The sequence below is a fragment of the Cyprinodon tularosa genome, unplaced genomic scaffold (genome assembly GCF_016077235.1).
Source record: "Cyprinodon tularosa strain WSP-4 unplaced genomic scaffold, ASM1607723v1 ctg567, whole genome shotgun sequence".
In the NCBI taxonomy this organism is placed as follows: Eukaryota; Metazoa; Chordata; class Actinopteri; order Cyprinodontiformes; family Cyprinodontidae; genus Cyprinodon; species Cyprinodon tularosa.
The window spans coordinates 446,637-459,716 of NW_024039304.1; the positions used below are offsets into that span (position 1 = coordinate 446,637).

Here is a 13,080-nt window from a genome sequence, read left to right on the forward strand (position 1 = left end):
TCTTGGAGTGCAAACAAACAGGTTCTTCTTTCTTTTCTTTTTACTAAGTGTTACTAAGCTAAAAACAAAAATTATACAAAATTATCATACTGGGTTTTGAAAATAGTTTGAAAGAAACCAAATTTTTTCAGTCTATATTTGATTTCTGTAGATCTTTTGTTAACTTTTCCAACTTGAAACTGCAACTTTCAACCAGTTGTGCAGAAAACATAAAAAAAAAATAAAAAATAAACTGCTTCTTCTCAGTTTTAATGCCATGACATGTAAAACCAATAACTACCAAACCCTGACATGCTGCTGTGTAACTTGTCTTTCAGTATGAATGCATGAAAAAACAACACAGATTTTACTTATGAGCTACCTGTAATTAATTGATGAGCCACTGGAAAATCTCTCGACCTCTTTAGCCGATATTCCTTAAAGATGTTAAAGACCTAAATTCAGACGATTCTTTGTGAAAATCTTTATCTTGTCAATTTTTTGTTTTAATTTCACATATACAGACACAGTGGGACAAAATATTTACAGTTCAAGTAGAATTACAGTACATTATTTAAAACATCTCTCTAGTACAGGTAAATAAGCATTAAACTCCGCCTGAGCTATAGGAATCTAGTTTCGGTATAAATGATCTTAAAGGTGTTGATTCATTTCATAAACATTTTACAAAGGATGTTCTTTATCTAAACAGACATTTTGGTTCAAACATAGCAAATTATTTCCTTTCTCAAGCATCAAAGTGCACACCTGTGTTGGTTGTTAGCTTTTCTTTATCATTATTCTGCTTAACCATATTCTCCGGAGCTGTATCTTTATACTATCAGCATAATGCTGATAGTTCTCTAATAAACATTTAGAATCATTACTTTAAAAACAGGCTGATTAAGAGATAGTTGATTAAGTTAAGATCGAAGGGCTAATGATTAGAAATTCTATAAAAAAAAAAAAGATTTTAATATTTAGTTTTATGCTAAAAATTGGCTCTCAGTGCAACTTCATTTATTCAGCTGATGGATTTCAGAGTGCTGACAGCCCTCCTTTGTCTTGAACACAGCAGCTCTGACTGAGGTACTGCAGGCTGAAAGAGCACGCTTTAGTTTAAAAAAAGAAAACACACCTTTAATCGTTTAAACCGTGGCGCCCCAACAGCAATAAAAAGTGTTTTCAAAGGAGAAAAGCTATTTATTATCTTCAAAACTTTCAATTGTTGTATGATTTGTGCTTCATCTACACTAATTTGACATTTTTATTGCAATAATATGTATAACTAGACTCTGATGGAATATTACATTCTGTCTATATAACTTCACTCAGCATGTCAGCGGCCCCCTCGATGGCTTGAGCTGCTACGGACAGGTGGTAATGGACTTTTTGCCAGTCGGTTGCCAAACCTGATGACTCGGCTTTGGCAAAGGCATCTGCAATACCTGGGAAGGTCGCCTTTCCAGAACTGCTTGAAGCCCAGATTACATGCCTGGAAGAAATGTAAAAAAATAGTGCAAAAATGATCCTTGGGGAATCTGAAAATTCACAAAAAAGTGCTTAACGTATACGTGCAAAGACTGTTAGACAAAGTCAGGCATGCCATAAATGCATGTCCAATGCTCAGGGCTTCATGCAGTGCCAAAAAAAAAAAAAAAGATCTGGGAGTATTGCTGTCATTTATGTACAGACTTACATCTGCTGTGGTTATGTTTTTATTATAGATTCTTATACTGCCATTACGAACTATCTTTATGCAGCATTTATACACCTTTGAGAAAAAGCAAAACTTTAAGAGCTAAATTGTTAGTTTGCATCACCCAAATCATGCTACACTATATTCCAATGCTACAAATGAAAGACATTTGTTTTACCTGAATCCATATTCGTGTGTGAAGGCCAGAGGATTCAAGAAGGCTCGGTCCATCAACATGAGCTGATCATTGATCTTTCTTACCTTTAATGGCCTGGGGGGAATGGAGAGATATGTAGACTAACAATGCATCATGTTAATATGTCTGTATCTGTATGGGAGCATGAACCTACGTTTCATTTGCCAGGTCTGAGTCTTGAATCATTTTGTCCAGCTGCTCTGCAGCTTTGCGAAAGTTTGCCACAGCATGTTTGAGAGGTTCTGAAATAAAGTACAGATTCCTTCAGTCATTTGCAGAATGATGTGTGAAATAAAACATCCTAAAACCACATGTTGTCTTTGTTATTAACCAAAAGCTATTTTAGGTTCGAATTGATATTTCCTGGACAAGAAAAAGTCCACACCTAGAACATGATGTAGATTTTATGCATTTTAAGAAATCAGGTTGATGAGGAGAGAACTGAATGAATAACTAAATAATTCTGCAGATTTTAAATGTTTATTGTATTCCATACTCACCCATTGAGATGTTTTGAGCTTTAAGTTTTGCCTCGTATAAGGTCACTGCTGTGTTCAGGTAAGCCTCTAAACTTTCAGCGTAGTCACCGCAGTTAAAGGGCAAGAGGAGACTATCAGCCAGTCGGATAAGGATGTTTCCCGCGGTCCTGCCAACAGCTTGGTGACTGACAAATCCTAGAGGAGGAGCAGAATTGGGGTTTTGAAAAGAGGAGGAAAAAATATTGGTTCATTTATGCAATCTGAAAGCAGAAAGACATGAATCTGCATAAAACAATCATTACAGGGCTCACCTGGATCAATGTATTTTGATGCATAGTCAAAAGTGTCGTATGCTGTATGGTACGCAGGGTAAATCCGAGCGTTTGTTTTGCTCTGCACAAATAAGAACAAACTTCAATAAAATTATGTCCCATTAAATTACAAATTGGATGTTTTTTGCAGTCAGGAAATAGTTCCTGTCTTTAACCATTTATGTTTATTTTTGTACCCTATAGTCCTTTATTATTGCTATTTTTAAACCTTTTTCCATTTTTAAAAAAATGGTTGCTGGTTCAAGATGAGGTCAATTAAACTTGTTTAAATATAGTCTTTTTTTTTTAAAGTATGTTATCTTTTAAAAGATGGATTTACTATTTCCCAGAAACTAAATTCTTAGCGGAATATAAATCCTTTTAAATACAAATTTTCCATTTCACTGAAATAACTCCTAGAACAATGTTTATATGATTAACACTTAATTTTATAAGGATGAGTTAGATTGCTCAACTTATTTTGGACTGAATTGGCTTTTATTCATAAATGAAATCTGTTTGTCTTAAAGGTTACACAAAGGCTACAGCAGTTCTTATCAAGAATACATTCATAAACAACATGCATTGTTATAGATTTTGTGCTATTTCTGAATGTGTTATTTTCATTGTGTGTTGCTTTCACAGTTACTAGAGCCATTTTTTATTTGAAATTTTTTTTTTGGATTAGGATTTGCAGCAAACAACATTCAGAAGCATTTCTGACCAAAAATAGAAATAATTTCTCAGGAAACATTTTTTTTTCATACCCTGTCGTATGTATATGACATGTCTATAGAGGCGATTCCCAGGTAATGGACAAAGGCAGCATAATCACTCCCTGCTCCATTCAAATATCCCACCCTGTGGAGAGAGTCCAAGAACCACAAAACAACTTACAGAGAGCTTAAAACGTGCTTAATGTATGACTAAATCTAGACATCTTCTCCATCTTCTTTATAACCTATTAGATACATTAATGTGCAGCAAGCAAAACTGGAACATATTTGCATTTTTCTTTAGGAGACGATATCAAACAGGCTAAGGCAATTAACATTTTCATTCACGTGGGCAAACGTTACTAAGGAGACTGCGTAGATGTGATTGATGATGCTTTCAGCAAGGGTTCTGGTCAAAGTTTTGTTTACACTCATAATAAGCATAAATGTTAAAATAATTTGTAATCTGGGTGTTAACAGATTACAGATGTGTCAAAGGATGTCTCTACCGTGGAATGACTCCATGGGTCGGGCTTGTTCTGTTGGAGTAACGGATCCAGTTGTCATACACAGATGTGGAATCAAATCCAGGAGCAGTGACCTGGTGAGCACATTTATTTAGTATGAGTATCAAAGTTTTAAAGTACTTTGAAGAAAGACCTGAACACTGTGCGTTCATTTATTAAAAAGCAAACCTGTTTTGAAGCCTGGAAAATGACATTTTGCATGGATGGCATCGCTGAAGCTCTCAGTGTGGCATTTGCTGCAGAATCACATTTAAATGAATGGTTAGTCTCACTAACAGCGGTTAAGAATGTCTAAAATATACAAAAAGAAAGACTAAATGAACAGTTTTTTTTTCTTTCTTTTCATTAAAGTTTTGGAGCAAATCATGAAAATGTTGCCTGTAATTGTAATAAAGAGAATAATATAGATCAACTCACCAAAAACAGATATGTCCACATTTATATAACCAACAGTGCGCTCACTGAGCTTGGTGAAGTATTCCTTCAGGTAAAAAATAGATAAGACTTTTCTTTAGCTTTTTGAAATTATATGTATTTTTTATGCAAAATGTTCTCTTTTAAAATAATCATAATAATAATAATAATAATAAAGAACAGCAGTACTATTATGATTTGTTTGATTAGCTAGTTCTTCCTGCTAAACATATTACACAAAAAATACAAGATCTTTTTTTCAAATCACATATAATTTTGCTTTAAACCAAACTAACATTTATTATTTTCCTTCTTTAACCCACTCTTGGCTTAAACAAACTTTACCTCTGTGTACTCTGCAGATCCAATAAGGCCAAACTCTTCAGCTCCCCAGCTGCCAAAGATGATGGATCTACGAGGTCTCCATTTTCCTGCCACAAAGAGGCTCAGAGATCAGCTTTGAATAAAACAATCAGGCAGCCATCTGATGAAAAACTCTCCTCACCCTGTTTGACCATTCTGCCAAGCACTCTGGTAATTTCCAACATTACAGATGTCCCACTACTTGGGTCGATGGCGCCATGTACCCAGCTGTCCCTGTGATTCCCGTAAATCACATACCTGTCTATGAACAAATAAGTAAAATGGTTATTAACATATTACAAGAAGACAGATCACTGATTGGTATTCAGTTTCCAGTCTCACCTGGTTCAACACTTCCTGTGATCACCCCCATCACATTGGAGGAGTTTACTATCTTTTCATAATTAAAGATATCCAGTTGTACATCGCTGAAACAAAGTCACACATTGCCAGTTGTTAAGTTACAAAGAATAGAAGGGTAGTTTGGTTAAAAACTGTCAATAAAGGCCTACTATAGCTGCTGGTTGACTGAACACTATTGGTTCTTCACATGTAAGACTCTTTTGTTGAAGTGTTTGTAAATTAAATGCAATGTATTACAATACATACTCACAGGCAACTATATTATAAGCTTTTTTATGAAATAGTAAATTGAATTTACTGCAGAAAACCAGACCAAGTATCACTTCTTTCAGCCAACAATAGAAAAGTGGTTTTAGTCACACTGGCATCAGAAATTGACAATAAAGCACTGTACAAAGTAGCAGGGTCTTAAAACTGTCAGCTTAATTTTTTAGATGATAGTCTTAGGATTGATCTTTATCGTTCATGGAAAGGTTTGTTAAAAATGTTTATCACATTGATCGTTTTTCCCACCTATAGTATGCAGTGGTTCCCAACCTTTTTTCGCTTGTGTAACCCTTGACCATTTCATTATACCCCTTCAATACCAGCGACCTAAAAGCTATACCAACGTAGCATCTCCAGACCTCCTCTATTGTATATAGTAAATAGCTATGTACTATATATTGGATATACGGTAGTATGTTTTATATTGTATATAACTATAAATTCTGTATTCTCTATATATATATCTATTTTGTCTGCACCATCAACACCAAGTCAAATTCCTCATAAGTGCAAACCTAATTGGCAATACATCTAATTCTGATTGGTCAAAAGGGTTATTTTCAAAAAATTGAAAGTAAACTGATTATAAAACGAAAAATACTTATTTAATTTCCTTAACTTCAACATTTAATGCTCAGAAATTTCATTCTTTTCAATTTGAATGAAAGTACTGATGTAGATACAAATCAAATAAATCAGTTTTTTTAACAAAAACTGGAGGTCTTCTAAATAGGTCCCCTATATACAAACATCTAAAATTGACCAATCAGGGAAAACAGTTCACTAAATAATATTCAGATTCACTGTCATTTTTACTTTGTTTTCATCATTCACTGTGTTAATGAAACACTTGACCTTCTCCTGAATCCCAAGCAATGAGATGTTTCAGCCTTTTATCCTTAACTGCAGCTGCTTTGGTCTGTTCTTCTTTTGTGAACTTTGTCTTTGCCCCTGTCTTCCCGCTCTCGCTCGCAGAGAAGTAGTGCAGGTGCACAGCACCGATACCCTCTCTAGACTTTTATGTCAATGTTAATTAGGAATTTTTCTTTTTCTTTTTGGTGGATAAATTCTGGGTCTATTCTGCATTTGGGCTGTTAAAGAGCAAAACCCATCCCAGCCCTGTTTTTATTTTATTTCTTAATCTGGGAAGTAAAATATTAAATGTTTTCTTGTACTCTCTGCAATGCATTCGGAGACCACTAGGGGTACTATTGGCCCTGGTTTGGAATCACTGATATAAAGTATAATTTCTAATTATTTATTTAATCTCCCTTAGGATTGAAATTAGTTAAAGCTGAAAATTTTCAGGATGAAAGTAATTACATTCATTGGATGAGTCACAAGGTTAGAGGAAGAGAAAAAGGAAATAAGGAGCAATATAAATAGACATAATAGGCTATATAGATACCAAATCATAAAGTGTGCCAGGCTTGATAAGGGAACATGTTCTGGACTTCAAGTAATGACACCCTATCAGATAGACGCCAACCAGCTAACTTTACGGATATCTCTGAGGTATAAAACCCAAAAGAAAATGTTTTTCTTGGCTCATCTCCATTCTTTTGATAATAATGTCCCAGCTCTTTAACTCGGCCCACTATTTCTCTGCTAAACTTAGATTGAATCATGTTAAAGTTCAAGAATTGTTTGACAGTCATTTAACTCACTATATGAGGTTTTATTTAAAGTGTTTGAAAGTACTGAAATACTTTAATTAAAAGACAATAGCCAACAGTTGAATGTGACTATTCTATTGCTCAATTCTCTATCTGTATAATATTTTAAATTTTCTACAAGTGGCTTAAATGTCCTGCTTTTTTTACAGTCAAACTAACAGTGCAGCTTTAACTTTTCTTTCTGCTTCAGTCTTTTCCAAAAAAGGAAAGATTTTGTTTGTAATCTAAGTGTTCCAATGCAGTATAGTTGAATCCCTGGGTAAGGTTTTGTTAAACAAATATAACTTATGACAATCTTGTTAAAATGCTCAGTATCTTGTAAAATATTGACAACCTGTTGTTGAAGTGAGACGTTGATTTGAAACCTGGTCCACCGAGATTATAGGTACAATTGAATCCTCTCTGCCAGTCAGATGGGGCCTTCTCTCCACCCAACTCACTTGAACAATGAAATTATATTATATTAATATAATGATGTTTTAGTTGTGATTGTCTTTTTGTTTTGTTTTTGTTGTAACAATTTCACAAGCAAATTTCCACAGACCAAATCAGGGCCCTTGCATCTTCAAAGCCTATCGGCTGTGTTGGAATAGGAGGAATCCCGGTTATGTCTTCAGGTGGGATTCTATATGTTTCCTCTAGAAAATCAAAAATAAATAATAATCAAGATCACATATGGCGGCTAGCTGTTGGCATATTGTAACAGAACATACTGATTACCTTTGGCAGCCAAGTACGGTGTGAGCAAATCTCCAAAGTCTCTGCTATAGGCGCCTCTTTCCACTCCTGTGGGAGGCAGGTACCAGGAGTTTGGGTACGTCTTGTCCTCTGATAAATGACCATCATTCATGTCCAGAGGGTCTGTGTAAACCAGCACACCAACAACACCGTAGACTGCAGCATTGATGGCCTGCATCAAACATTAAATCACATTAGCAACATTCTTTTGTTGACATTACCTGATGGTCTGGAAATGTTGTGATCAGCACCTGATGGTTTTTCCATAGGAAAACTTGTCATCAGGTCACTAAATCTGATTTTTAATGGAAGAATGGCAAAAAAAAAAAATAATCAATATGTTTACATTTTAATGTTGTGACAGGCCTTAAAGGGGACACTGCAAATGGGAAGAAGGAGGTGCCCTCACCAGGTGAGATCCAGCATTAAAAATTTGGTCAGGAGGAAAAATAAAACTGCATTTTATTCAGAACTCAAAACAGGTAATGTCTAAATAAATTGTTTATTGTTTTGCATTGGATACGGCTCTGATTTTGCAATAACTTGTGATGAACCAAAACCAATAGAGGCAGTAAAGGTTGTAAAAAAAAAAAAAACATGACATTGACATAAAATATTGCTGGAAGAACTGTACCCTTGTCGCTGCCTTGGGAACGCGATAAACATTGTCAGAGACTCTTTCCACCCTGAACATCGTCTGTTTTCAAGTTCTGTCATCAGGCAGATGGTACCAAACACTTCTAACCAGTTTATAAACGAATAAGAAAGTTTCTTATGCTCCTTTTGCAATATCCTTCAAGGTGGACCTTTTGACTTTTACGTTTTATGAAAGGACTGTTGCAGCAAGGAGCTGAAGTCAGCCTTTATTTTTCCCCTGACCTACTAAGCAAGGTAGTCACATGCCTGCATCATCTGACTTTAATGAGCACATTGTTCATCTGTAATGTAAAAAACAAAAACAAATGCAAACTAATAACAATGATAAACTTACTTTATCTCCCCTTCCCGCTCCACCATATCTGGTTATCGCAATGGTTCCTCTTAGATCAATGGTCTTGTTCAGGTACTCATAGTCGCTTGCTTTTCCTTGATTGGCGTAAACCAGTTTCCCCTAGAGCCACAAAATATAACTCTGTGAATTTTCCAGAAAATCATTTAAGTTAATCTTTCAAGTTATAATTTATCAATTGAATGGGTAACATGATAGTATAGATGGGACTCAGTGTTGCTATTGCCTTTTAACTCAATAATTTTTCTTCACCACCCAAAAATAAAGGAACACTGAATGTTGTATAAAAAAATGCTCTTGTCACCATGAGTGATTACAGGTTATCTCTTAAAGGTTCTGTTAACCATATCTTTATAATGTACTGTGACAAAACATTGACTACATTTTGGCCATGAAGATGCTTATCTGCTGCGAAACGTACATTTATAGTTTCAATAAATCAGAAACTACAACTGTTACCTGATAGCCTGTCAATTATTAAGAAACATTTGTCTTTTCTTCACTCATCCATCCATCCATCCATCCATCCATCCATCCATCCATCCATCCATCCATCCATCCATCCATCCATCCATCCATCCATCCATCCATCCATCCATCCATCCATCCATCCAATGCTTTGATATAAAACCAGAGACCAATGTAATTAAATTGGTTATGGATCCACACATATAACCTGAAATCAACTATGTACATTTGTGGTTTTATCTGGGAATTTGGAAAGGACGTGTCTTTCTAATTAAACAACCAGATGACTGACTATACCTCAGAGTGTTACCTTTGTCCAAATAATCTAAAAGATGAAAAGTATAGAAAACCAATAACAGAAACCATTATTCAAGGACAGAGGACATTTTAATCAGCATTCCCTATCTATCTAGATATCCAGCTCATGATAAGGATAGTGATAAAATAAGTTAAAGAATACCCCTGACACCTTTAAAACAGACTTAAAACATGCTGGTGTGAAGCAGGAATAAAAGCAAAATTCATTTCTGATTTTCTTTAAATATCTAGCTGATTACTGCTGTTAAGTATTCAAGACAGATAAAGACAGACTCTGTTCTGCGAATATTGTCAGAAAAGTAAGCTACTATCAAGCAAGGAGACATGAAAGATCTTCCAGTTTATGACTGGTCAGATCCAACCTATTTCCAGTTACAGCATTAAACATTAGCTGAGTTTTACTGTCTGCTGTTGCCCATAAACACACTGATATACAGGTGCTGGTCATAAAATTAGAATATCATGAAAAAGTAGATTGATTTCAGTAATTCCATTTAAAAAGTGAAACTTGTGTATTATATTCATACATTACATACAAACTCATATATTTCAGATGTTTATTTTGTTTAATTTTGATGATTACAAATGACAACAAATGAAAATCTCAAATTCATCATATCAGAAAATTAGAATATTGTGAAAAGGTTCAAAATTGATGGCCCCTGGTGCCACACTCTAATCAGCTAATTAACTCAAACCACCTGCAAAAGCCTTTAAATGGTCTTTCAGTCTAGTTCTATAGGCTACACAATCATGGGGAAGACTGCTGACTTGACAGTTGTCCAAAAGACGACCATCGACACCTTGCACAAGGAGGGCAAGACACAAAAGGTCATCGCTAAAGAGGCTGGCTGTTCACAGAGCTCAGTGTCCAAGCACATTAATAGAGAGGCGAAGGGAAGGAAAAGATGTGGTCGAAAAAAGTGTACAAGCAAGAGAGATAACCGCACCCTGGAGAGGATTGTGAAACAAAACCCATTCAAAAATGTGGGGGAGATTCACAAAGAGTGGACTGCAGCTGGAGTGAGTGCTTCAAGAACCACCACACACAGACGTATGAAAGACATGGGTTTCTGCTGTCGCATTCCTTGTGTCAAGCCACTCTTGAACCACAGACAGCGTCAGAAGCGTCTTGCCTGGGCTAAAGAGAAACAGGACTGGACTGCTGGTGAGTGGTCCAAAGTCATGTTCTCTGATGAAAGTAAATTTTGCATTTCCTTTGGAAATCAAGGTCCCAGAGTCTGGAGGAAAAGAAGAGAGGCACTTCATCCACGTTGCTTGAAGTCCAGTGTAAAGTTTCCACAGTCAGTGATGGTTTGGGGTGCCATGTCATCTGCTGGTGTTGGTCCATTGTGTTTTCTGAGGTCCAGGGTCAACGCAGCCACATACCAGGAAGTTTTAGAGCACTTCATGCTTCCTGCAGCTGACCAACTTTTTGGAGATGCAGATTTCATTTTCCAACAGGACTTGGCACCTGCACACAGTGCCAAAGCTACCAGTACCTGGTTGAAGGACCATGGTATCCCTGTTCTTAATTGGCCAGCAAACTCTCCTGACCTTAACCCCATAGAAAATCTATGGGGTATTGTGAAGAAGAAGATGCAATACACCAGACCCAACAATTCAGAAGAGCTAAAAGCCACTATTAGAGCAACCTGGGCTATCATAACACCTGAGCAGTGCCACAGACTGATCGACTCCATGCCACGCCGCATTGCTGCAGTAATACAGGCCAAAGGAGGCCCAACTAAATACTGAGTGCTGTACATGCTCATACTTTTCATGTTCATACTTTTCAGTTGGCCAACATTTCTATAAATCCTTTGTTTTTATTGGTCTTCAGTAATATTCTAATTTTCTGATATGATGAATTTGAGATTTTCATTTGTTGTCATTTGTAATCATCAAAATTAAACAAAATAAACATCTGAAATATATGAGTTTGTATGTAATGTATGAATATAATATACAAGTTTCACTTTTTAAATGGAATTACTGAAATCAATCTACTTTTTCATGATATTCTAATTTTATGACCAGCACCTGTATATATGAACAAATAAAAACATGCAGATGTGATTGATATTATGTGGTTATAAGACCGCAAAAGTTCATTTTGTGGTTTTATTGCAAAAAAATACATTTTAATTGGTCTAATGAGAAGTCTTAAGCAACATGGCTTCCTAAATTATGTCTATTAGTTTACTTGTAGGAATCTTGTTCTAAATTGTATGTTTAAAATAACGAATAAATTTTGTATTTGAATAAAACCTAAAACATTGCTTATGACACAATGCGCTTGAAGTCTTTTTACCTTTGGGTGTCCTGCAGGAGAATAAGCAGCATACGGCTGAACCACCTCAGGATCTTCTTGCTCTGGGTAGTATGGCTTCTCCTTTTCTCGCACAGTGAATAGAACAGCATCTGCCTGGTTTACTAAAATAATACATTTTAATCACTGGTCTGCTCTTTTGGGACAAAAAAACACAAAACCACAAGCCAAACCAGCTGACTCCAAGGCAACTTCACTAGCATAAGCCAAAACAAGAGACATCATCACTGCTTCACTCACCAACTGTTACTTTGTTGGGCTGTTCAGGGTTGGGGAATGAAAGGTAGACCTGATATTCTTGCCTCCAGGCTTTTTCCAGACCTGTTTCTGGATCCTGCCATCTTTTTAGCACAAACTGCACTGTTTCCTCATCTCCGGCAGTTGTGGCCATATGAGGCTTTTTTGTCAACTCCCTACAAAGAAAGACAGAAGAGAGGACAATTTAATATAACAATATTTGCCTTTGAAAGTCAGATATGAGTGACATTATCTTGACAAACCCCCAGGGTTTTAATCTCTTGTTGCCTAAGACTAGTCTTTCTTTCAGTTCTCACTTCTCTGACATGCAATACGAAATTTCAAAGAACATGATAAAAAAAAAACTAATTGCAAAACTAAAAGAATCATGTCACCGGAGGTTCTCCTGAATTTGGGCCGCATCCACCTCGGACAGAAACTGCTGGATAAGTTTTTCATCGACATCCTTTCCCACATCATTCACCCAGGATGGTGCAGAGTCCTTTTTGATACCAAAGTGACCAATTAGGATACCTATAGTAAACAAACCAGCCCCGCACAGAGTCCCAATCAACACCTCTTTCATCATCTTCCACAATTTAACTCGTCTTTGTATCTACAAAAAGAAAAGTTTCCCAAAGGTGATTAGTTTGATGCTGAGCTCTGCTGATACATCCAAAGTGGTGTCACATCTTATTTCCAAGAAAAAAAGCTGTGCTTCTGCTGTAGCTACTTCTCATAAGGCTCTGTCATTGTAAAGTTTACTTATTAATGTTTACCCATTGGATGGACCTTAACCGTGCATGTGAGTGCAGTGGGAGGGCAATGAACATCCTTTTATCATTGTTCTAATTACCGTTTTTGTATAACATTTTGATTTCTATCTGGTTTGGTTTATTGCTAACAACATAAATCATCCCTGGAAAATATTCAAAAGAGAAAATACCATATAAACTGTTTCTAAAATGCCTTATATGCCAATAGTTAA

General features: G+C 36.0%; 1 protein-coding gene across 1 annotated transcript; it reads right to left on the bottom strand.

Moving 5' to 3' along the window:
- Positions 1 to 233: 233 nt before the first annotated feature.
- naaladl1 (N-acetylated alpha-linked acidic dipeptidase like 1) lies at positions 234 to 12,847 on the bottom strand. Its single transcript, XM_038305838.1, has 19 exons — positions 12,488 to 12,847; positions 12,096 to 12,268; positions 11,838 to 11,959; positions 8,720 to 8,839; positions 7,711 to 7,900; positions 7,535 to 7,628; positions 7,325 to 7,429; positions 5,027 to 5,112; positions 4,827 to 4,946; positions 4,667 to 4,752; positions 4,325 to 4,388; positions 4,076 to 4,143; positions 3,890 to 3,981; positions 3,432 to 3,525; positions 2,665 to 2,746; positions 2,375 to 2,548; positions 2,029 to 2,116; positions 1,857 to 1,949; positions 234 to 1,474 (listed from the first exon to the last, which is right to left on the bottom strand). Exons 1-19 carry the CDS (start codon positions 12,679 to 12,681, stop codon positions 1,297 to 1,299), a joined length of 2,223 nt encoding a protein of 740 aa, XP_038161766.1. The 5' UTR covers positions 12,682 to 12,847; the 3' UTR covers positions 234 to 1,296.
- Positions 12,848 to 13,080: the final 233 nt, after the last annotated feature.